Source organism: Gopherus flavomarginatus, chromosome 12 (assembly GCF_025201925.1).
Source record: "Gopherus flavomarginatus isolate rGopFla2 chromosome 12, rGopFla2.mat.asm, whole genome shotgun sequence".
NCBI classification, from domain to species: Eukaryota; Metazoa; Chordata; order Testudines; family Testudinidae; genus Gopherus; species Gopherus flavomarginatus.
Genome location: NC_066628.1, coordinates 46,713,576 through 46,739,438, shown reverse-complemented (window position 1 = coordinate 46,739,438; position 25,863 = coordinate 46,713,576). Strand labels below are relative to the sequence as shown.

At 41.8% G+C, this 25,863-nt stretch overlaps 1 protein-coding gene across 3 annotated transcripts in view; it reads left to right on the top strand.

Annotated features, from left to right (window-relative positions):
• Positions 1 to 2,138: 2,138 nt before the first annotated feature.
• LOC127033211 (ABC-type organic anion transporter ABCA8-like) overlaps positions 2,139 to 25,863 on the top strand; it is a 77,265-nt gene continuing 53,540 nt past the window's right edge. The window contains exons 1-7 of one of the 3 annotated variants that reach the window (XR_007769019.1): positions 2,139 to 2,401; positions 8,142 to 8,251; positions 8,912 to 9,122; positions 12,797 to 12,955; positions 14,120 to 14,220; positions 16,912 to 17,138; positions 19,216 to 19,354. Coding sequence is in view for 2 of the 3 variants with exons in the window: in XM_050920994.1 (XP_050776951.1) it covers positions 8,150 to 8,251; positions 8,912 to 9,122; positions 12,797 to 12,955; positions 14,120 to 14,220; positions 16,912 to 17,138; positions 19,216 to 19,354 (939 nt within the window). In the remaining variant the exon portion in view is untranslated. The remainder of the gene's footprint in view (positions 2,402 to 8,141; positions 8,252 to 8,911; positions 9,123 to 12,796; positions 12,956 to 14,119; positions 14,221 to 16,911; positions 17,139 to 19,215; positions 19,355 to 25,863) is intronic. The other 2 variants (XM_050920994.1, XM_050920993.1) reach the window with 2 other exon arrangements.

Sequence of the window (25,863 nt, the reverse complement as noted above, 5' to 3'; positions counted from 1 at the left end):
TCCAAAAATAAATAAAAGGAATGTAATGGCAGCAAATCTTTCAATTTTGTAAATTAAAGGGTTGTTCTTTTAAGAAAAATATTGCGTTCCATGAAACTTCCTCCCCACCCCCATTAATTTAATGCAGCGTTGAGACATGACATTCCTCTCCACATTCTGGGATATTATGATGAATTCCTTCCACTACCATCTGGGTGCAGAGGGAAGCCAGCCAGAGACTCCAAACAATAAGGGCAGAAGCTGCCAAAGTAGGAACCCCTGGAGCCCTGGACATTCAGGGAACTGTTTGGACTAGATTCAGGGCTGCCCAAAGAGGGCTGAGGGGGCAAGTGGGGCAATTTGCCCCAGGCCCAGCAGGGGCCCTCAGAGTTTTTCGGGGTCCCTGGAGCGGGTCCTTCACTTGGGCCAGGACCTCTTTAGTACTATGTACAGTGCCTCACATAATGGGGTCCTGCAGCAAAGCTGGAACTCCAGAAAATTCCCTTATGTCCAGATGGAGTGATGCCTCAGTTTCCCCAGTGTCATCTTTGGCCTACTTCAGTCATAAGAGTAGTAGGCCAAAGGAAGACTAGAGTGCCTCAGGTGCATCTGGTGAGGAAGAGGTAGAGTTGTGATGCTGTAAAGTGGCATCACAACTCTACCTCTTCCTCACCAGATGCACCTGAGGCACTCTAGTCTTTCCTCCTGTCTAACCACAGGCTGATGCGCCTCGATCAACCTCACAGCTCTGGGGCTAGCACATTCGTTACTCAGAGGTTCAGGCAGGCTGCAGCTCCTCAGAGCCCGTGTCTCCAGTCAGACATGCCACTTGCCCCTGGGAGGAGCCTGTCAGCTCTTCTCCCCTTCCCCCTTTTCAAGTCCTGCACCTGGCCTAAAAGGCAATGCAGGTGCACCCTGGGACAGGCTCCTTGGAGGAAAATTAACTACTAAGATTGGTTTATATACCCTGTCACAGGCCCCACTTTTGCTTGGCTGTCAAGCACTAATGTTAAGTGAATAATAATACACTTTTTTAATCTACGACCATAGCATTTTTGGCCTCTTTTTTACCATGCCTAAGAGCCAAGTCTCACTACTGATGCTTGGTGCATCGCTCACGTTTGCCTGAGTTTTCATGAGCTACACAGTACACAAATCACCCTGGACGTGGCTGCAGCAAACCACTTCTGGGCAGTGTCCTGCAGGCTGAGTGCTGCTGATCTCCTCTAGTCCGTCCTCCAATACAGCCTTAGCTTCAGAACATTTTCTTTTGTTTTATCCCAGGTCATTCTGAATACTTCTGACTGTGGAGTTTCTACCATCGGCCTTGGGAACTTAGTGAGAAACCGATGTACACATCCCTAGTTTTCACTATTGAATATGTGCCATAGAAATCTGCCTCTGGCTGTAAAAAAGATATAGAGATCGGATATAGTGCAGCTTTTTAGCTTAACCTCTATTCTATACAGATGAAATTCTAATTCTCTTTTAAAAGATAGTGTTAGGGAAATTAATGTTATTTGATGTGCCTCGTTTCCACATGATAAAGGGGAAAAGGGATTTCCAGCCAGTTGGAGTTACTTTACAGAACTCTGGTATATACAGTATTTTGCCAACAAAATTGTTGATTTGCTGAGTTCTGCCCTTTTATCTACATCAGGGGTCGGCAACCTTTCAGAAGTGGTGTGCCAAGTCTTCATTTATTCACTAACTTAAAGGTTCGCGTGCCAGTAATACATTTTAACGTTTTTAGAAGGGCTCTTTCTATAGTTTAGATATAATATATAACTAAACTATTGTTGTATGTAAAGTAAATACGGTTTTTAAAATGTTTAAGAAGCTTCGTTTAAAATTAAATTAAAATGCAGAGCCCCCGGATGTGTGGCGAGGACCTGGGCAGTGTGAGGGCCACTGAAAATCAGCTCGCATGCCGCCTTTTGCACGAGTGCCACAGGTTACCTACCTCTGGCCTACATCAAAACATCATTGAACTACTGGTACAGTCAGCTACTACTCTTGCAGAAAGGAACAAGAGATTTTACAAGGCAGAGCTTGTTTGTTTTTGTTTGTTTGTTTTGTTTTTTGTATTCAAAGTTTCAAGAGTTTCCTGAACCTAACTTTTGAATGGAATTTTCCTTCAGCAACTAGACAGCAATATCCTCTGTTAGCACTATAGAAAAGAAAGCAATCTGAAGAACTGCCAAAGAGGAGGCAGCTAGTGAAATAAACCAAAGTGGTCGTGTAAGCCAGGCCTTTTTGGCAGTTAGTGAAAAAAAGGGTGGGAGGAGCCTCAAAGAAGCGTGCATGGAGTGTCATTACAAGGATTAGAAAGTAATGGCAGGAAAAAGAACACATCTGCATTATTTACAGATCCATTACAAGAGCAAATATTCTGAACATTTCTCAAAACTTTCCCCCTAAGGTAAGATCTCTATTTTTTAAAATTCCATTTGAAGTCTCATGTATGAAAACATCTGGTAATTAAAAGCTCTAAAACTAACATTGTTCCAGTGTGCCCTGCTGTTTTGTTTACTATAAGCTTGTTTTAACTGCCTGATTAGCAGATGCAGAATCTTTCTAAAGTATGAAGTTTAAATTCTTTCTACTGAAGTTTTATTGCCATTTTAAGGCTTTATTACTTTATTTTTTCTTATTTGTGGTCTAATAACAATACATTAACAATTTTTCAGCTTTTCATAGAGCATGATTTTCTGCAGCGTGTATTCTGGTTTTAAAAGAAGGCATCGGATTAAATATTGCATATATATAATATGTATAAAAGTGGCATGTTTCCTATACATGTTTTTTAAAAATTCTAGTGGGGAGATTTTTTTTGAAAACACAGATGAAAATTCCTCCGTGCCGTTTTCCACCCTCTACTGCAGCATTGTGCTAATAAAGGGGAATGTCTGCACTAGCAGACTGTCTCAGCATAGCTGTGTTGGCATAGCCCTGTAGTGTAGATGCAGCCTACATGGACAGAAGGGTTTTTTTCTGTCAGTGTAGGAACACAAACTCCCAACAGACAGCTTAATCTACACTTGGAAGTTATATCGTCATAGCTACCTTGGTCGGGGGGGGGGGTGAAAAAACCCACACTCCTAATTCAGGTAGCCATGTCAACATAGCCACCAGTGTAGACACAACTACGTCAATGGAAAGTGCTTCCATTGATGTAGCTAATGGCATTCAGGAAGGTGATATACCTACCTGGACAGAACAACTCCTTCTATCAATGTAGACTGCATCTACACTACAGGGCTATGCTGGCATAGTAATGCTGGTTGAGTCTCCATAGCAAAGACAGACCTTACATTAGACTGAAGTGCTCGTTCATTGACTAAACTGCATCTACACTTGACAGTTATGTTGGCATAGCTCCGTGGGTCAGAGGAGTGTTTTTTCACAGAGCTGACCAGAGCTTATGCTAGGCATAAGCAAAATAAGTAATTGTTTAGGGCCCCAAGCCACTCAAGGGGGCTCTCTACTCTGGGCAGGTCTATACTACCGGTGAAGTTGATCTAACTTACATCACTCAGGGGTGTGAAAAAGCCCACCCTCCCCCCAAGCAACACAAGTTTTGCGCTGTCCACGCCAGTGTTATATTGGCGGGAGATGCTTTCTCGCTGATATAGCTTCCGCTTCTTGCCAAGATGGAGCTCTTATGCCAATGGGCGAGCGCTCCTTCACCAGACCAATGTAGTGCGGTAGTGTTGACTTGCCCTCTGTTTAACAAGTTTATTAGTATGCGTTGCAGGGGGGAATCCCAAAAATGTTCTTTCTTAGGGTCCTCAATGGACTAGCACCACTTCTGGCACTGACCCATGTAGCCATACTGATATAACTTTTGGGTGTAGACCAAGCACTGTCCTTTGGTGAGCTAGTGTTCCTACACTGACAAAAAAACTCTTTCACCATCTACACTATATAAGCTATATGAGTGCAGTTTCTATAGTGTAGACATAGTCTTTGAGCTGGTCTATGGAGGAAGGACAGTAGAGGTGGTATTAGTAGCTGATGCCTTATTTTCTTTGCTATTCCCACACGAGGAGTTTCAATTTTGTGATGTTAAAGTTGCAGGCATGTATCAGCATTTCCAGTGTATATTATCTTTCTAGAACACTGGAGTTTTAAAAATAAAATTAGAAACCCAGGAAATGTGCCATAGAAATCTAGTAGGTGTGAAAAAAGAAAGAGATCTGCTATAGTGCAGTTTTACTGCTTAACTTCTATTAGGATAGAAAACAACCAAGGAATTGAAAGATAAAATTGTACTTCCACATTATATGTAAATCATCACCACTAGATTAACTCTGCCCCAGAAGAATTGCTCTAATGTAGTATTCTCACACTCATTTAGAAAGTATTGCACAGCATTATTTTTGCAGTTTTGTGACTGGTTAACTTACTTGTCTCTTATAGATGGCTAAAAGAGTAATAGTGAAATTGTTGACGTTGATTGCTTGATGCAGTTGTGTGGTTCTTGTCATGAATGTTTGGTTAGGAAGATAACGTAAAATTGTTTTCTGTTGGCTCGTCTGCAGAGTGACGAAATGCATTTCTGGAAATCTGTAAAACTGCAGCTGACTTAACTTGGAAGTAAGTTTATTATAGCTGCTCTGCAGAAAGCTCAATTCCAGCTGTACAAGGGAACTGTTTTTTGTCCTCTCCAAGTACAAATGTTGATTTTTGTTATCTCTTGGAGCAGAGTTTGGATTGTGGTGGTGATTTGTCTGCAGTTATGTGGTTTGCTGTGGGAGTTAGAGTTTAACTCTGAATTGCCTGGGTTTCTGACTTCTTCTTTAAAATTAATCTTCTGAAAGAAAATTTTATACACATTGGTATGAGTCTGCAACCTAAAATTCTCCACACCCAAGTGTCTAATGGTGAAAATTCTTCAATTTTTTTTAAAAAACATCCACTCCTCTCATGAGAAGGGCCCTGTGCTTGCAGACGCTTAGATTCCTTGATCCCTTACTTGCTCATTCTGATTTGCTCCCCAAATCTTCAGTGCAATGACAAGCCTCCATCTCCTATGCTCTAAATCCCATCTGATCCTGCCCATTGGAGTTAATGGGCATTTTGTCATTGGGATCGGGATCAGACTCTTGCAGTCAGGTCTTGCGCAAATCACTTCACTTTGCTTCCATGTTGTTTCCCTGTATGTAAACTGGGGATAGGACACTCATGTGAGATAAATGTTATGGGTTAGTTCATATTTGTACAAGACATTCAAGGATGTAAAGTGCTCTATATTACGTATGTATTTATGAGACCGGCATAGTAGAGGAGGAAGCTTGAAATATGGAATTAATTTTATAACCAAATTTCCTGTAATCTTAGTTTTCTAATTCAACATTTCCCATATATAAATAACTAGCAGCAGCGAGTTGTTCTACTAAGAGGTACTTTTTGGCCTAAAATGAGAGATGTGTTCCATTACGAAATGACTGGAGTAATTTGTCCCTGGAATAGCCTGCCTCAGTCCTGCTCTTTCAGTTATAGTGACATTCCTTCTGGCTTTAGTAGCAGAGAGAAGTTCACCTGTAATAATAATAATAATGATAAAATAATATGATAAATAACTTTAGTTTGTGCCACTTTTTTGTGTACATTGCTACTTCAGAATAGCAAATCACGTAAGCAAGAGGTGAACGTGTGATGTGTACTTCTATCTTTTGTCCTCCTTCTTTTGCACTCTTTGTCATCAAATTCCAAGTCTGAAGAAAAAATGTTAACAAGACCAACTATATCATGCCAAGCGATCTCAAATCCCATTGAAATCAACATCAGGGGAGGGTGCACAAGCACATTCCAGGATAGGTTCCTGGGTTAGCACTGAAGGAGCAATTAAACAACTGAACCTATTGCATCTGGAGCAGGCAAATGTTTTACTCCCCACCCCCACACCCCCAAAAAGGAAACCACACACAACAATAGTAAGGGGAACCGAGCTGTGTAAGTGCATTTGGCATCATTTGTAAGTAAAGTCCAGCTGTCCAGTCAGCAACATCTGGAAGCAATATTCAAAAGGAAAACAATGAAACACATCCAAGCTCCTTTTATTTCAGCTACGGACTTCTTAAAAGATCACGTGTAAAGATGTCTTATCCTGAGCTGTGCATGTGTCATGGTAGTTGTGGTGTTTCCTGGATATTAGAGAGGATAATATCCTTTATTGGACCCATTTCTGTTGGTGAGAGTGACTGAAGAAGAGCTCAGTGTGGCTTAAAAGCTTCCCTCTCATAGACTTATAGACTTTAAGGTCAGAAGGGACCGTTATGATCATCTAGTCTGACCTCCTGCACAATGCAGGCCACAGAATCTCACCCACCCACTCCTGTATCAAGCCTCTAATCTATGTCTGAGCTATTGAAGTCCTCAAATCGTGGTTTAAAGACCTCAAGGTGCAGGAAGAGACCCACCAGGAGAAGTTGGTTCAATAAAAGATATTCCCTCAGCCACCTTGCCTCTGTAACTGAGCTCTAATGCTTGGAAGGTCAGGACATCTGTTTGTATGAAAGCATAAGTTAACCATACCATAGTTGATTGCATTATGGCTTTGTGATTGTGATTAGATCTAGGAGACCTATTATTTCACATATGTAACCCCGTCAGCATTTCCCCAGTTACTCAAACTTGACTGATTTATGTGTACGTAGCTCACCCTTATGAATTGATCAAACTATTCTCTACAACTAATGCTTTCAGTGTTCACTAGATGTGGTCTTTGAGATAGGCGATACTTGGGCGACCAAACATGTTGTTTCTGCTTCGATTGGATAACTCCCAACTTGAAAGGAATTTTAAAGGTGGCAGCCAAACACTTCATAGAATCATAGAAGATTAAGGTTGGAAGGGACCTCAGGAGGTCATCTAGCCCAATTCCCTTCTTAAAGCAGGACCAACACCAACTAAATCATCCCAGCCGTGGGTTTGTCAAGCCGGGCCTGAAAAACCTCTAAGGATGGAGATTCCACCACCTTCCTAGGTAACCCACTCCAGTGCTTCCAGATGAATATTCTCACAAACATGCATTAGTTACTCTTTCTCTTTACGTGACTATCATTGGGAATAAAAATTCACTCAAGAATGTCCCTGGGCTTGTTCCTTGAAGATGTGGAAATGCCTTCAACTCCTATTGACTTCCATAGAAGCAAAGGGTGCTCAGCTCACAGCACCTTCAGGAGTTGTTTGACACTTTGCAGGATCAAGCCCTTAATGAATAAGAGGGGCTGAATTCAAATTCAACATTGTAGTGGTGGTTTGAACAATACTTATTTGTCTTGCTCACTCATCTCTATAATGGTTATTTAGGGCTAAATGCAGCACCCCTACACATAATTCCAAATGATTTGAAGGACTGCAGGCTCTGTTTCTTAAAACTATGTATACATTTAAAATAAACAGAAGAGTTTGACTTTAAATTTTAAATTAACACTTTTGTTTACTAGTAGACCAAGATATGAAAATAATGATTTTTCTAGTTTTTTAAGGTTTTCTACCATTGTTAGATTGTTAAGGAGTCCACTGAAGATTCAAAACATATTTTGTATTTCTTAGTACCATTTTGCATACCCAGATATACATGAATGCATATTAGTAAGTTGGGTTTCTATTTTTCGCATTACAAATATCGTTTGGTTTGAGGTCCTTTTAGGAAATAATACTTTCAAACTAAAAACAGCAGAATGCGTATATACACTTTTTCTGAAAGTATCACTATAATTAAAAATGAAGTACTACTGTATGTTGTTTAAATTCTAGAGAAAATTTTCTGGAGAAAAAAGTTAAACCCCTGCATCTACAACAGAAAAGTTTTCACTATCCTTGTATTTCTCCCCACTCCTAACATTTTTAGTAAAGGAGAGCACCTGAAGTGAGTTCTTTAATTATCAGAGCCCCAGGAAAGGAGATGGTCTATTAGTTAAGACATTGGGTCAAGGAGCAGAGAGATCTGAATTTAATTTTTCTGCCAACACAGACTTCCTTTGTATGAAGAAACCTTGGCAAGTCTTTGGTTTCCAAATCTGTAAAATGGAAATATTGCTTAGCTTGGTAAAGTGCTTTGGTATCCTTGGATGCAAAGCATTGTACAAATACAACTATTTTTTCTTTGATTTGTTCTATTAGAATTTACATCCTTTTGTTTCTCTGTCTAGATCCAGAAATGCAGAGACTTCAGAGAAACATGAGTGTGTGTCAGCAAACTAAGGCTCTCTTGTGTAAAAATCTACTTATCAAATGGAGAATGAAAATGCAGACCTTTCAGGCAAGTACAAAAAAAATAGTTTGGGAACAAAACAAAAAAAAGCTGGGTCATGTGAGAGGGTTATTCTCCTCCTCCCCCTCTCGCTCCCCCCCAACCCCCCCCCCAATTTATATTTGAGAATAGTAAAAGTGAGACAATATTTGAAAAGCCCCAATTGTTGCAGTTTTTTTGCAAGGCTTTTGCACTCATCCTAGTTCTTTTCTCATTGCTGCAACAGACAACAGCAGAAACTCTGTCACCTGTGGATTGTTATAGAAGCCACTCTTCACTTTTAATTGTTGCTCATGGTTTTGTGGTGACACACAGAGCACCATCTTCATATTATATCCACTCGTGTAAAAACAGTGACCTTTTTACGAAGAGTTGAGCTCTGTGTTTCATTGACCTAATAGGCAATATTACTCTTTGTATTTGCATTGCTGTAGCTCGGATTTTCAGGCATTAGCAGATGTGAAAGTTGTAAGCTCTGAATGGTGTTAAAGTGACTATATTCTGCGACAAGATTTAGATTTTGCTGAAACTTCATTTTTTGAAGGAAAACTGTTCCATCTAAAACGTATTGACTGGCTTTATTGTTTATCTGATGATCAGGGAGGAACCATTCTCTCTGAAATTGTTGTGCTGTTCTCACTGCTCACTTACTCTTTTTCCATTACCCAGGAATGGATCCTGTCACTCCTATTTCTCTTTCTGCTGTACTCGGTATCTACGTTCACAATAAGTTACCGAAATCCTGAAGTGCCTCTGGCTTTCCTGGGACGATTAGATGACCCTGCCTATAATGCTACTGGGATTACAGTTGCTTATACACCCATGACAGACAGCACGAGACAAATAATGAATAAAGTGGCTTCAGAATCTGTCATGATAGGTACTTTATGCCCATTAAATATTTAGGTTTGTTATTACTTTAGCTACCGTACCTGTACTGTGTCTTAACATGTTCTGCTAGTGTACAATATTCATAAGAACATCAGAACAGTCAGACTGGCTCAGACTAACAGTACATCTAGCCCAGTATCCTGTCTCCTGACAGCGGCTATTGCCAAATGCCTCAGAAGGAATAAACAGAACAGGGCAATTTTGAGTGATCCATCACCTGTCATGCAGTTCCAGCTTCTGGCAGTTGGAAGTTTAGGGACACCTTGAGCAATGTGGTTGCATCCTCCTTGAATATATCTACCGGAATTCTTTTTTTTTAATCCAGTTGTTACTTTTGGCCATCATTCTATACCATTCGTTGTCACAGATAGTTGTGTATTCATTATTCAATACCTGTAATTTTCTCTGAATGCTTGTGAGTTTTTTGTTTTAGGAGGAGTGTTAACAGGCAATTATAGTAACTAATTTTCCATTCCTGGTGGATCATGCTAACAAATGTTCACAGTACAGCACAACAGCATCAAGGGAAACATACGTTTATTCCCTTGTGGAATAGTCCTGAAATTCAGTTTCCTGAAAATATTTAGTAGCCTGATCCACAAGCAATGTTCTGACAAACTTGACTGAATTTTAATAGTTTTGTCATTATTTTAGAAACTTCATTAACTGCACCTTAGAGTCCAGCAGTGATAGAAGGGGCTTCAGAAAGGAAGACAGTGGAGTTGAAATAATATATGCTTTCCCACTGAATACTTGATTATAAATTAAATTAATTAGCTGCTAGCTGGCATTGCAGTTGACATATGTGGTGCCAGGTTTGGGTCCTAATAAGAAATAAATAACTCAGATCAGAAACTTTCCTTAGAATAATATTATAAAACTATATTTAAAAAATGACATAAAAAAACCTTTTGTTGACTGGGAAGCGGAGATGGGGCTTGTGCCATAAAACTGTGATCCAAATTTCAAACTCTCAGTAATTAGAGTACAATGCACTCCTTTTATAAGAATCACACCTAGCCTGGATAATTCGATTCTTATAAGCAGTTGATTCTTACAAGCAGAATTGCAAAGAATGGATTAAATTGACCACTACATTTTAAACAACTGGCTTTTTAAATTCAATTGAGAAACATCTCATTTACCATAACTAAATTCTTTAGACTTTAAACATATTCAGCATGGAACAAAACCAACATTCTACCAACCATACCAACATTTTAACTGAGCAACATATTATTAGTTGTTATTACCCAATCTCTTACCTGGTGCTTTTTTTCAAGGCATTAATAATACTGTGCAGCATGTTACAACTTTACACAAAGTGTAAGTTACTGGAGCTATATATCTCTTAATGTAAAGATCCAAAGATACACATTTTAAAAATCTCTCACATAAACTGCAACAAACGTAACATACTAAAGTGCATTACACTGACTTTTATAGCGTAAATATCTATGTAAAACAACAAAACAGGTGGTATAATATGAATATTTATTTCAGCATATCACCATATCTTCCTTTTCGAGGCGATGCAGGAGGTTAAAATCATTGAATCCCCTGTACAATAGACCATTAGTTTTCATTGCATCCTTCATTTGGGTCAAGGATGGGATGATTACCATGTCATCATGAGAGTCCACCTCTGCATCGTTTTCAGATTTCACTTCAAATTGGTTTCTGAACTCAGTCACAATGTCATCATCAGAGACAGGTTGCATAGTAAAAGCATTGTCATTGATGTCTATCCACTCTTCAAATTCATGTCCATTGAGTCCTCTTGGTGGCTCAACAAGAGTTGCTTCTGCCATAGTTGCAATCACCAGACCTTCTTTTTTCCAGCAATTGTTGAAGCACTGACGTCCGACCAGGCATTTGCAAGCATTAGAATGGCATCTGAAAGACTGATCTTCCTGGCCATCTCCACAGCAGGAGCTTTGTTGTTCTTATCATCATCAATGTGATGAAACACTGTGCGAGCCATTTGCTTATGAAAGTATGCCTTATCAGAAATGCCAATTCCCTGGTCACGTGGCAGAAGGATAGAAGTTGTGGTTTTGGGAGGAATTCAGGTTGGATATTCCTCAGTGTTACATCTTTCATCATGTGGGCTGCGCAGATGTCCACAAGTAGCAAAATCTTTCTCCTTTCATGGCCCCAACTTTTTGATTCCAGTCCTTCAGCCACTCACCGAATTGATACCCCATCATCCAGGCAGATGACTTGGCAGCATAGTGGACTGGAAGATGTCTCCGATTTTTAAAACACCATGGGTTTTGACTTTTCCTGATGATGAAAAGGTCCTTTTTCTTACCAGTCATGGAACAGGTGACTAGAGCAATAATTCTTTCTATAGACCTCTTCCCTCCTTTTTTATTTTCTGTTTAAATGTGAGAGTGCCGTCAGACAGGGCTTGAAAGTAAATTCCATTATCATCTGCATTCCAAATGTCTTCTTCAGCAAAATCATGTCTCATTTTGATCCACTAATTTTCTAACCATTCTTCACGTGACCTAAAGTCCGTGTCTTTGACTGCTCTCTTAAAAACTATCCCATCCTGTTTTTGAAAGTGCTCAAACCAGCCAGTGTATGCCTTGAGCTTGGTAACGCCCAGGGTCACCACTAGCTCTTCTGATTACTGCATCACCAACAGTCCACATAGGGGGGTATTTCTCTCTCTGGCATTTCTGATCTACTTTATAAACACGGCCTCGACCATACGTACCTTGTTTGCCCACATTGTTTTTTATCTCCTTCATTTTGTACAATACTGTCCCTGCTTTAAGAATCGTAGACAATGTCAGTTGTGGAATGCCCAATTTCTGAGCTGCATATCTTTGGCTGGTCTTGGGAAGACTATTTCAGGACACCAGAAGAGGGCATTTTTTGTCTGCAAAAAGCATCTTTCTTTTTTCTAATATGTTGATCGACTTTCACATAAACGGCACAACTTGTTTTTTTACACAGGGATTATACTTTATATGCGTTACATGCCCAAAAAACGCAAGATGTCATCAAATTCAAATTCAGAACAGCTTTATTGGCTTATTACATGTCATTGCTCTTGACTGAATATCGCATTACATGTAGTCAGTGTGCCCCTAAGTGATTCTTATAAGTAAAGTATTTTACCATGGTTAGTGTAGAAATGATTTTATCCCAGTGGTTTTGATCACTGTATGTGGTTGATGCTTATATCAATAATTCTTATAAACGGAGTGTACTGTATTACAATCTAGGTTTTCAGTCAACCCATTATTGAGATAAGGACCAGCTGCAAAGTTCAGTTGTATATCTACATGTCGTTTCCACAGTTTCTAGTAGAAGTTTGCAGGTGTTGGATCCTGGGTGTTTTAGTTTGGGAGTATTTTATTTTTATGCAGTAGTTATTTCTAGATAACTCTAGATACATTGCCATCTGTGGAGTAAAATATCTACCTCTTGTTGCATTCACAATTAAACTTAAGATTTTCTTATTAACTTTTTCCCAGCTAATCAAATTGAATGTGACCCAAAGCATCTACAAATATACCTGGCCTAGAGAACAGAAACTCAGAGGGGAAAGATGCACAGCTGGCAAAACTGGCTACATGTATAAAATTCCTGTGCTGACATTTTCAGTGTTGTAGTTATTAATCATAATGTCTTTTGTATAAACCAAAGGTATAAAAACAGAAGTGATGGAAGATGGAAAAGCACTGGAGGCAGCATGGATTTTGAATGAGGAAATTGTAGGGGTTGTATTTAACGATGACTTCTCCTATTGCCTCAGATTTCGTCCCAGCAATGTGATTGCTCCAAATGAGCATTTTGAACAGATAGGTAATTAAAAAATAAATAAATACGGCCAGATCCTCAGTTGGTGTAAATTAGCGTAGCTTCACTGAAGTGGATTTGGCCCTTAGTCTATATGAGAGTTTCTGACCTAGAAAGAACCACCAATTTAAGTCTGTTTCATTGTTTGTAACAAAATAATAAAATCCAGCAACACCAACTTGCTTTTATAGATGGTAGAAACTGTTTGTTTGTTCGTTTGTTTGTTTTTAAATTGAGGATTTAGGCATATTCCTCCCTTTTACCTGAAATATTCCATCCCACTTGATACGTTACATTCCATTTAAGTCTTTTTCCGTGTCTCATCACGTAGGGTCGATGCATGACAGATCAGCCTTGTGGTGTAGATTAATATGCGTTTTATACTTTACTTTTGCCCTGTAGTCTATTTTACACATCCGAATGCACTCCATATAAATAATGAAAATTACTAGCAAAATGTATCAACTGATGGTCCATGAGGACTGAACTAGCATCCTCAGGCCTCTGCTCTTTTGGGAGGCTACATAGTGAAGTGAAGAACTGATTTGGTGTGGAGACTTTGCCTTCACTTCTCACCTTGAACCACAGTTGTTCAGGGCAGGAAGGAGGCACTTGAGTGTAGCAGGGTATGAAAATGCCTTCAGCACTGCAAACAATGGTATACCAGGTTTTTTGGTTTCTTCTTTGGTTTTGGGTTGCGTTTTTTGGCCAGCCAAAGATCCCAGTCAAGCAGCCTGTATTAGAAACTGTAAAAACGCTAAAACATTGGGCATGTTGTAAACCACCTAAAGAATTAAAATAATATGCCCAGATCCTTAGTACAGAGCTGATCCTGTGCCACTGAAGTAAATGGGAGCTTTGGCATTTCACATGCACATTTAAGGCATTCAGGTGGGGAGCAGTGAGAAAAGAGAGACGCTGTCAGGTGTATCCACTGCAATAGGGTCCTGCTATTATTAGATGGGATGACACTGAATGAGTCCAATACACTGCTGATCCTTTGATATTTCCACTATCCTTGGGAGCTTGTTGCTGTTGCAGAGTTGTTGTTGTATTACCATTAAATCTGAATTTCTTGACTTTTGTGGGATTAAAATCTCAACCTTGATATTGCATTAAAATGTTTGTTGCACACAATTAAGTAATGTACTTGACCTTTCATCTTTGCAGATTCTTGTTATAACTTTTCAGAACAATACTGTCAGAGTCCAAAATATTGGTACAGAGGATTTCTATCACTGCAATCAAGCATTGATGCTGCTATTATAGAAGTAAGCAGAGTTCTTGCACTGAAATTATTTTCTGTTTCTTCTAACTTGACCCTTAAACATTAAGCAAAATAAATCCTTCTGTGATCAGGGTTTTTTTAGTGCATTGAATTATTACAATGTAAAAAAAAAAGTGATGGATCGTCTTGTGTCGGGAACTTCTAGCAAAGAACAACGTGTGAAATAACTCAGAATCCTGAAAGGTTTGCAGGAATTGACTACTTTTACTTTCATCTAGAAAACATGCACCTCTCCTAATCTCTGTGCAAAATTACAATCAGTTTTAAAAGTCATAAAATAGAAATGGTAAACGTATTGATACAAATAACTTCCCAGACCACGAGTGAAATGCAACTCACACTTGCCCAGCAGAATCCAACTGGAACATCTAGTGGGTACTGACATACAGATTATAGCTGGATGATTGTCTTTCAGAAGTAGCCAAGGCCACTTTATATCATTTGAATCTGGCAAGGAAGTTTCAACTGTTCTTTCCACTATGGACCATTGGACTGTAATTAATTCCTTTGCCATTTTGAGACGACAGCTCCATTTGGGACTACATTTTAAATCCATTCAGAAGCTAAAGCTAGTGTGGAATACATCGGTCCATTTGGTAATTGGAGTATTTGGCTGCAAGCAGTCTCAACCAATGTGTCATAATCTGGGCTGGATAGCTGAGGTTTTAGGGTAGGGTTGGTATTGACCTAGGTCTAGGTTGGATATTAGGAAACACTATTTCACTAAGAGGGTGGTGAAACACTGAAATGGATTATCGAGGGAAGTGGTGGAATCTCTATCCTTAGAGGTTTCTAAGACCTGGTTTGACAAAGCCCTGGCTGGGATGATTTAGTTGGTGTTGGTCCTGCTTTGAGCAGGGGTTGGACTAGATTACCTCCCTAATATTCTATGATTCTATGACCTCTAAAACCCTAAATGGCTTCAGACCTTCTTAAATGAGAGAATGCCTCTCTCCTTGTGCTATGCTGCAGCAGTTAAGATCTGCAGAGGCACTCCCCTCGACCCAAAGGAGGAGCTTTTGGAAGGGCGTTCTCTGTGCGGGCCTCTTTTCTTTGAAATGTTCCTCTTGTCCTTGGTCAACAATGACCCAAATCAGTTAAACTTCAGAGCATGCTGTACAGCGTGCCTTTTTAAGAAACCTGCTGAATGAGCAAATATTGTTAGTGATTGTGTGTCTGGAAAGCGGATAGTTTGGTTTATTTTTGTGCTGCATGGCTGTGTGTTATGGAGTTGCTATTTATTTTGATGATATATCGGTCTTGAAATATTTGGCAAAGGAGCCTAGAGCATTCTGAGAGGTGCCTCTTGTCATTTTAGAAAACGACAAAACATGACAATTGCTCATCTTACCCACTAAAGGTCTGAGAGATTAGGTACGGGAGCCCTTGCAGCATGTTCTAAGGGCTAAAAAAATTGGGATTTTTCAGATCAGCATAGGATGTAATCTCAGAGCTAGAGTCTCACCTCTGAGAATTCTCTTCAGCCAGTCCCCAGCAGACCAAACGTAAGGAATGTTGTCAAGAATGCGCAGCCTGATCTCCACTGTTGGCATGATAAAGAGGAGAGGGGCTATCACTAAGGTAACCTGGCCTCAAAGTTTAGGGGGAAGGTTTTAAAAGACACAAGTGGTATTTAGTCATTTAACTCCCAGTTGCACCTTCAGAAACTTCCCCCTAGGTTCAAATTTGTGAATGCTCAAGAACGAACCAATTCTTCATGATGGTTTCCATCTACTGAGATATTTACAGGGACATCCTTGACAAACTAGGCCTCAAGTCTTATCTCACGTCTATGTCTCATGGCTTGAAAGGTTTTGGCTGCAATACGCAGCGGAAACCATTATAATTTCTAGCATTGGCATAGATTCCAAGGCCAGAAGGGACCCCTGTGATCATCAAGTCTGGCCTCCTGGGTAACGTGAGGTTTAAAGAGCAGTTGATGTTGGTTTATGCTTTAACTTCACCTAATTTCTTTTTTAAGAAACGTTGTTTTTAAATGTTTTGTTTGTACATCTCTGCCCTGTTGCAATTCTGTTCAAGTTCTTATTTTCAACCCATCTTCATTATGGGTCCTAGCACTGGATTTCATTACGTGCAACATTATAAACTCAGAAAGGGAGGTGTTCTGCTGAGAAATTTAGTGTTGTCAGTGTTAGTATTAAGACTAATTTTATTATGTAATTATCTTGTATTGGGTACCTAGAGTGCCTAGAGGCCCCATTGTGCTAGCACTGTACACATATGTAATAAAAAGACAGTCCCTTCCCCCAAAGAGCTTACAGTCCAGGCATATGCTCCCAAATGAATGAAAACCAGCAGGGGGAAGAGGAGAGAAGACCAAGACAACACTGAAATGATTAATATAATAAGCCGCATTCTCAGCACGTCAGTTTCCTAGCTATTGAGTGTTTTGTAGTAGTAGTGAGCTTTAAGGTGGAACTTGAAGGAGGATGAAAGCAACATGCTAGGAAGACAGTCTCAGTGTCCATATTTTGAGTAGACCTGAAGGGGGAAGTCTGCATTTCTCAAGGCCAGAAAGGAGAAGATAACAGTCATCAGAAATACATGATCTGTTTACAGCACCACTAACATTAAGTGACATGTTATAACCCTGTACTATGACCTTATTTCATTACATAAAATATAAAATTAATTGCTAACTTGAATTTTTTAGATAACGACAAATCATTCTGTCTGGGAGGAAATGAAATCCATTAGTGGTATCCGTATGGGATCATCATCTGTCATACCATCAATTACCCTGGAACATAGTTTTATCATTTTTACTGTTGCAATGTGTTTCTCTCCATTTATGCACTTTATGTCAATCAGTCTTACAAGAGAAAAAAGGAAACTCAAGGTGTTGATGAAGACTATGGGGTTACAGGATGCAGCCTTCTGGTGAGTAACACAAGTAGCTGATGTGCTAGGTTTACTGCCTTAAGTTAATAGTTGCCAGAATACATATATTCTTCAGTATTTGTAAAATGAATTGACAATTTCCGTCCAGCTTCTCGTGGGCAGGAGGAACTCACAGAAAGAAAACAGCCAACCTCAATTAGATTGGCGTCCTTATGTATAGCCTAAGCGGAGAGGCCAAGGACTGAGTGCACATTACCCCATTACCGTTAAAAGTTGTCCTTTCAGAATGTGATCGAGGTGCATTGTTTGGGGCAGCGTGTGGAATCTTACTCTGCTACTACCAGTATTTTTTTGAAGGGGATGGAGGCCTTCTTCAGTTTTCGAGGATGATATCCTAACAGGAACTCCACTGGAAAACTTTACAAAACAATGCAACTCTTAGGACTTGTGAACATCTAGTTAATGAGCTAGTGCCCTTACAGTTTGGTAACTTTTTAATTAGATTTTTTTGTGCCTAACATGTATTTACTTAACATCAATAAGGACTATAACAGTGGTAAAAGGGATAAAAGTAGAAGAAAAAGGAATAAACACTAGGAAGCTAAGCAGAAGTTAGAGAGAGCTGATGATATCATTGATTTTTGCAACCTGAAAGAGAGGCAATGTCATATGAGACCTGTAATAAGGCAACATGTGTGGAAGTCAGCCATGAATCTAGTATGTTTGCTTTTCTTAAAAACCCTGGGACCCATTGTACCAACTAGATCTATGTATACATCTCTTCTTCTCACAGGGCTGAGGGCTCAGACACTTCCAGGGTAACTTTCCCTCCTTGTCTTTAGACTCTGTGCATACAGAGAGGTTGGTTGCAGTTATGAGCATCATCTCTCATGAGACTTATGGAAATGAGGGGGGAAATATAATACAGCCACAGATTGTAGTGTTTTCCCCTTCTCATACACTACCAAGTCCCTGATATAGGTATAGGAGTCCTGGCTGCATAGTCATAGCTGGCCTGGAGACTGACAGCTGACACAGATGGATGAGGCTTCCAAGCAGATGGCATTGAAAATCATTGGTCCCCTGATATCTGTGTTGTTTGGGGACAAACAGTACCTCCATTGGTGGAAAGATTAAGGAGTACCATCTAAGGAAGACCTGGCAGAACTCTCCTCCCCTTCAACCTTCTTGCTCATTTCCCATGGGAGGGACAGATGGGTTCCCAAGCTCATTGTCTGTCAATCTCCTTTGTATAATGCCTTACTAATGTCACAACTGTACGTGAAATCCCTTCCACCCCAGGGGCACCTGTTCCAAACCTCCCGGAGTGAACACAGACACCCAGAGGATATAACAAAGGGAGATATTTATTTACAGAGGGAAGAGAGGAGAAAAACAACAAGGGGAAATATAGGGGGAGCAGTAGAACAGGGCTGCATCCAAACCAAGGGCCCAGTGTTAGCACAGTCTGGAAGGGCAGACACTGAGCAACGTGTCTGCACACAGAGTTTGGGAGTCCTGAGCAAAGTTCCAGTCCAGTGGTGAGTCACTGGGGGCTCCTGGTCATCTTCGGTGCCAGTGAAACTTTTCCCCAACAAACCCTTCCGGTGCCCTCTCCCACCGCTCTCTGCAAAGTCACCCAGAGCGACCACCTCCCCACTTAACTAGCTACAACCTCCCTCCTTGTTCCCAGTGCAGAGTCACAAGCCACAATACTCACAGCCCCATGCAGCTCTGGGCAGCTTGATACTGGGTCCGGGTCCAGCTCCAGCCTGTCCTTCTCGGGCGATTCCCCCCTGGCACAGGGCTGCTCCTGGCTCCTGTCCTGGGCTGTCCCTGATTGGACCTGTCCTCCTCAGGCAGGAGGACAGGTCCTGTTTCGCTTCTCCAGGGCCTGCCAACTGCCCTTCTCCCTTCCTGGAGCTCCAGTGTCACCTCCTGGAGTTTCCCTCTTTTTTTTCTTACTCTCCCCCTCCGCCCTGGGAAAAAGATTTAAAGGGGCCATGCTCTCTAAACCCCAAAGGGGTTACACTAACAATGGGATTTGCCATATGGCTGAAATCATGACAACAGTAATCAATTATCCAGAAAGATAACAATATATTTTCATTTTCAGGTTATCCTGGAGTTTGCTGTATGCTGTTTGTGTTTTGATTATGGCCAGTCTGCTGACAGCTGTCACGATTAATGAATATTTCTACACAAGCAGCTTCTTTCCAATATTACTTCTATTTTTCTTTTATGGCATAGCATCTGTAAGTTGGGATTTTAAAATGAAATTTCTCCATGTTCTAAGCTTAAAATGTCTATAAGCCACATTGCTACTAGTCGTAGGGCAGATCAGAGAGTGGCCCAACACTGTAGCTTTTCTGTAGTCACAGTAATTGAAGAAACGATCTCTCTAAATCTCATTTCATCTCATAATTGGACATTATTTGAATTACCATTCAAAGAATTTACAGACACCAGACTCTGTGGGCTATGGACAAAAGTGAATTTTAATCTCAAATCCATCCACAAAGACCAATTTTCTTTACAGAACTTTGAGAGAGGGAATATATAATGTCTGTGCCCATGGAATCCTATAGTGGCCAGTAAATAATGAAATGATTTCTGTGCTGCATGCCACTTTAATTTTATGAAATAAAACTACCCAAATATAACTTTCTGAATGTCCCCCTTCTTCCTCACTTCCATAGGTAGAAGATGAGAGAGTGATTCCACTAGGCTCTTAAATGACAGCAGTCATGATATTGATCAAGATTTCCCACATGAACATGATTTGTTGGGGGAAGAGTCAACATGGCTATTATAAAGGGAAATCATGCCTCACCAATCTACTAGAATTCTTTGAGGGAGTCAACAAACATGTAGACAAAGGCATTTCTATGGATATAGTATACTTGGACTTTTAGAAACCTTTGACCAGCTTCCTCACCAAAGGCTTTTAAGCAAAGTAAGCAGTCATAGGATAAGAGGGAAGGTCTTCTCATGAATCAGTAACTGGTTTAAAGACGGGAGGAAAGGGTAGAAATACATAGTCAGTTTTCAGAATGGAGAGAGGTGAATAATGTGCTGGGACTAGTGGTGTTCAACATATTCATAAATGATCTGGAAAAAGGGGTAAACAGCAAAGTGGCAAAATTTGCAGATGATACAGTCTGCTTTGGACCTAACTATCCTGAGTAATATTGTAAGGAGTTACAAAGGGACCTCACAAAACTGGATGACTGACAACAAAATGGCAGGTGAAATTCAGTGTTGACAAATGCAAAGCAACACACATTGGAAAATATAATCCCAACTTCACAGACAAAATGATGGGTCTAAATAGGCTGTTAGACAATTAAAGGAGGATATGGTAGAGGTCTATAAAATCATGAGAAAGGGAGTAAGAAAGGGTTATTTACTCCTTCATATAACACAAGAACTAGGGGTCATCAAATGAAATTAATTAATAGACAACAGGTTTAAAACACACATAAGGAAGTACTTCTTCACACAATGCGTAGTCACCCTGTCATAAACAGATAGCTAAGGGTTAATGTCTCTTTCACCTGAAGCACCTGACCAGAGGACCAATCAGGAAACCGGATTTTTTCAACTCTGGGTGGAGGGAATTGTGTGTCTGAGTCTTTTGTCTGTCTGCCTGCTTTCTCTGAGCTTTGGAGAAGTAGTTTCTACTTTCTAGTCTTCTGTTTCTAAGTGTAAGGACAAAGAGATCAGAGAGTAAGTTATATGGTTTCTTTTCTTTGGTATTTGCATGAATATAAGTGCTGGAGTGCTTTGATTTGTATTCTTTTTGAATAAGGCTGTTTATTCAATATTCTTTTAAGCAATCGACCCTGTATTGTATCATCTTAATACAGAGAGACCATTTGTATGTATTTTTCTTTCTTTTTATATAAAGCTTTCTTTTAAGACCTGTTGCAGTTTTTCTTTACTTCAGGGAAATTGAGTCTTTACTCACCAGGGATTTGGTGGGAGGAAGAAATCAGGGGAGATCTGTGTGTTGGATTTGCTAGCCTGATTTTGCATTCCCTCTGGGGGAATAGGAAAGTACTATTTGTTTCCAGGATTGGAAACAGAGAGGGGGAGTCCCTCTGTGTAGTTTCACAGAGCTTGTGTCTGTGTATCTCTTCAGGAGCACCTGGAGGGGGGAAGGGAAAAAGGATTATTTCCCTTTGTTGTGAGACTCAAGGGATTTGGGTCTTGGGGTCCCAGGGAAGGTTTTTCAGGGGGACCAGAGTGCCCCAAAACACTCTAATTTTTTGGGTGGTGGCAGCAGGTACCAGGTCCAAGCTGGTAACTAAGCTTGGAGGTTTTCATGCTAACCCCCATATTTTGGACGCTAAGGTCCAAATCTGGGACTAAGGTTATGATATGGTGTAGCAGTGGTGGGATATAGACAGAATCCAGAAGCCAGTAGGAATATTATATTTTTCTTTTCTCTGCTAAGGGCTTTTTAGCAGAGAGAAACAGTTGGTTTTAAAAGGGAACCAGAGAGAATTTTTTTTCTGCTCTCTCTGGCAGTTTGTGGCTTGCATGTTAAGCGAGAAGCCATTAAGAGACTGTTAAGGGTCTTTTGTCATGCAATAGCCCTCCCATTAGGAGGCAAGTACCAGCACTATATAAATGCAAATAAAGTGGTTTTTCAGGTTTACTTAACATTGCAGATTAGCTAAAGGCACTGTTGCTAGGCAGACTTCAGGAGGCAACAGAGAACCTGCAGTTCAGAAGATAAACACCGGAGGGCACCCCAACACAAGAAAACAGGACTCATGACTTCTAAGGCAAAAATTGAGGCCGAAGAGCAATTCAGAGAAGCTGAACACAGGCGACAACTGGAAATAAAACAAAAAGAGATGGAGATGAAAGAAAAGGAAGAAAGCATCAAACTGGCAGCCTTCCAAAGAGAACAGGCAGCCCAAGAGGCAGCACACAAAAGAAAACTAGAAGAAGAAGAGGTGGCCTACCGAAGGAAACAAGCAGAAGAAGAGGCGGCCCACCGCCGAGACATGGAAAAAACACCAAAAAGAAATGGAAAAACAACAAAAAGAAATGGAAAAACAACAAAAAGAGAATGAAGAGAAGGAAAAACAGAGAAAACATGAACTGGAGTTGGCCAAAGCTGGGCTGCATGTGCCAGCCAACCCTAACAACCCGGCGCCAATTATTGCTCCACAGCACAGGAAATTTCCCACCTACAAGGCAGGTGATGACACCGAGGCCTTCTTGGAAAATTTTGAAAGAGCCTGTCTTGGGTACAGCATTCCCGAAGACCAGTATATGGTAGAATTAAGGTCACAGCTCAGTGGACCTATAGCAGAGGTGGCAGCTGAAATGCCTAAGCAGCAAATGAATGACTATAAACTTTTTCAAACCAAGGCCAGATACAGAATGGGGATAACCCCAGATCATGCCCGTCGGCGCTTCAGAACCCAAAAGTGGAAACCAGAGGTGTCATTTCCCAAACACGCCTACTACATTGCAAAAAACTATGAGGCCTGGATAACAGGAAACAACATTCAAACCTTGGAAGAACTGCACCTCCTCATACAAATGGAGCAGTTCTTGGATGGTGTTCCTGAAGACATCACACGGTACATACAAGATGGAAATCCCAAAGATATCGCTGAGGCGGGGGAGATTGGAGCCAAATGGATGGAACTGGCAGAAAGCAAGAAAGCTACTGTCAAGGGGAACGATTACCCCAGGGGGCACACAGACCATAAACCCTACAACCGAGGACAGCCAAAGACCCCACATACCACCCAAGTAAAGCCACAGATACCCTACCCTTCAACCTCACCAGTCTCCAGTAACTCACCTCGGCCCAGTGACCCATCAGATGGAAGATGCTTTTAGTGTAATGAACTGGGACACATCAAGGCCAACTGTCCCAAGAACACCATGCGAGTGCAATTCATTACACCACCATCACACCAAAGATCCCCAGGCCCGGATGCCTCTCAAATACCCTTGGAGCGAAGGGAAAATTTGAGAGTGGGCGGAAAGAAGGTTACTGCGTGGAGAGACACGGGGGCACAAGTGTCAGCTATCCACCAATCCTTCGTTGACCCCAAATTCATCAACCCAAAGGCCAAAGTTACAATTTACCCCTTCATGTCACAAGCTGTAGACTTGCCTACAGCTCAACTGCCTGTCCAGTACAAAGGCTGGTCAGGAATGTGGACTTTTGCAGTCTATGACAATTATCCTATCCCCATGCTACTGGGGGAAGACTTGGCCAACCAGGTGAGGCGGGCCAAGAGAGTGGGAATGGTTACACGTAGCCAAACCAGGCAAGCTTCCAGACCCGTTCCTGTTCCTGAGCCGTCCACAGACGCCCCGTCTGTGTTACCAGAGACCCAGACAGAGGTAGTGGACCCGGATTCCATGCCTACCACTGAAACAGCCACAGCATCTCCAGTCCCAGGCCCGGAACTGAAACAGCAACCAGCACCAGCAAGTGCAACCACATCTTCAAACTCAACGCCAGAGGGCGCCAGCGAGCCAGAACTGGCAGAAGCAAAAGACAGCCATACCCAAAAGGCTCAGCCAGAGCCTGAAATACCCTCAGGCGCACCAGCGGAGAGCGGTTCACCAGCAACGGAAACAACCCCATCACCTACATCGCTTCCAGAGGGACCAAGCCCAAGTCCACAGTCTGAGGAAGAACTGGTGACCCCAGCCTCAAGGGAACAGTTCCAGACTGAGCAGGAAGCGGATGACAGCCTTCAGAAAGCGTGGGCGGCGGCACGGAGCACCCCACCGCCTCTCAGCTCTTCTAATCGATCCCGGTTTGTTATAGACCAAGGACTTTTATACAAGGAAATTCTTTCTGGTGGACACCGGGAAGAATGGCAGCCGCAAAAACAGTTGGTGGTTCCAACTAAGTACCGGGGGAAGCTCTTAAGCTTAGCCCATGATCATCCCAGTGGCCATGCTGGGGTGAACAGAACCAAAGACCGGTTGGGGAAGTCCTTCCACTGGGAGGGGATGGGCAAGGACGTTGCCAAGTATGTCCGGTCTTGTGAGGTATGCCAAAGAGTGGGAAAGCCTCAAGACCAGGTCAAGGCCCCTCTCCAGCCACTCCCCATAATTGAGGTCCCATTTCAGCGAGTAGCTGTGGATATTCTGGGCCCTTTCCCAAAAAAGACGCCCAGAGGAAAGCAGTACGTACTGACTTTAGTGGACTTTGCTGCTCGATGGCCAGAAGCAGTAGCTCTAGGCAACACCAGGGCTAACACTGTGTGCCTGGCCCTAACAGACATCTTTGCCAGGGTAGGTTGGCCCTCTGACATCCTTACAGATTCAGGGTCTAATTTCCTGGCAGGGACCATGGAAAAACTGTGGTAAACTCATGGGGTGAATCACTTGGTTGCCACCCCGTACCACCATCAAACCAATGGCCTGGTGGAAAGGTTCAATGGAACTTTGGGGGCCATGATACGAAAATTCATCAACGAATTCTCCAATAATTGGGACCTAGTGTTGCAGCAGTTGCTGTTTGCCTACAGGGCTGTACCACATCCCAGTTTAGGGTTTTCACCATTTGAACTTGTGTATGGTCACGAGGTTAAGGGGCCATTACAGTTGGTGAAGCAGCAATGGGAGGGGTTTACGCCTTCTCCAGGAACTAACATTCTGGACTTTGTAAGCCACCTACAAAGCACCCTCCGACACTCTTTAGCCCTTGCTAGAGAGAACCTAAAGAATGCTCAGGAAGAGCAAAAGGCCTGGTATGACAGACATGCCAGAGAACGTTCCTTCAAGGTAGGAGACCAGGTTATGGTCTTGAAGGCGCAACAGGCCCATAAGATGGAAGCATCATGGGAAGGGACATTCACGGTCCAAGAGCGCCTGGGAGCTGTAAACTACCTCATAGCATTTCCCAATTCCTCACTAAAGCCTAAAGTGTACCATGTTAATTCTCTCAAGCCTTTCTATTCCAGAGATTTACAGGTTTGTCAGTTTACAGTCCAGGGAGATGATGCTGAGTGGCCTGACGGTGTCTACTACGACGGGAAAAAAGACGGTGGCGTGGAAGAGGTGAACCTCTCAACCACCCTGGAACGTCTGCAGCGGCAACAAATCAAGGAGCTGTGCACTAGCTTCGCCCCATTGTTCTCAGCCACCCCAGGACGGACTGAACGGGCATACCACTCCATTGATACAGGTAATGCTCACCCAATCAGAACCCCACCCTACCGAGTGTCTCCTCATGCCCAAGCTGCTATAGAACGGGAGATCCAGAACATGCTACAGATGGGTATAATCCGCTCATCTACCAGTGCATGGGCATCTCCAGTGGTTCTGGTACCCAAACCAGATGGGGAAATACGCTTTTGCGTGGACTACCGTAAGCTAAATGCTGTAACTCGTCCGGACAACTATCCAATGCCACGTACCGATGAGCTATTGGAGAAGTTGGGACGTGCCCAGTTCATCTCTACAATAGACTTAACCAAGGGGTACTGGCAAGTACCGCTAGATGAACCTGCCAAGGAGAGGTCAGCATTCGTCACCCATGCGGGGGTGTATGAATTCAATGTCCTTCCTTTCGGCCTTCGAAATGCACCCGCCACCTTCCAGAGGCTGGTAGATGGTCTACTAGCTGGGCTGGGAGAATTTGCAGTTGCCTACCTCGATGATGTGGCCATTTTTTCGGACTCCTGGCCCGAACACCTACTACACCTGGAAAAGGTCTTTGAGCGCATCAGGCAGGCAGGACTAACTGTTAAGGCCAAAAGTGTCAAAT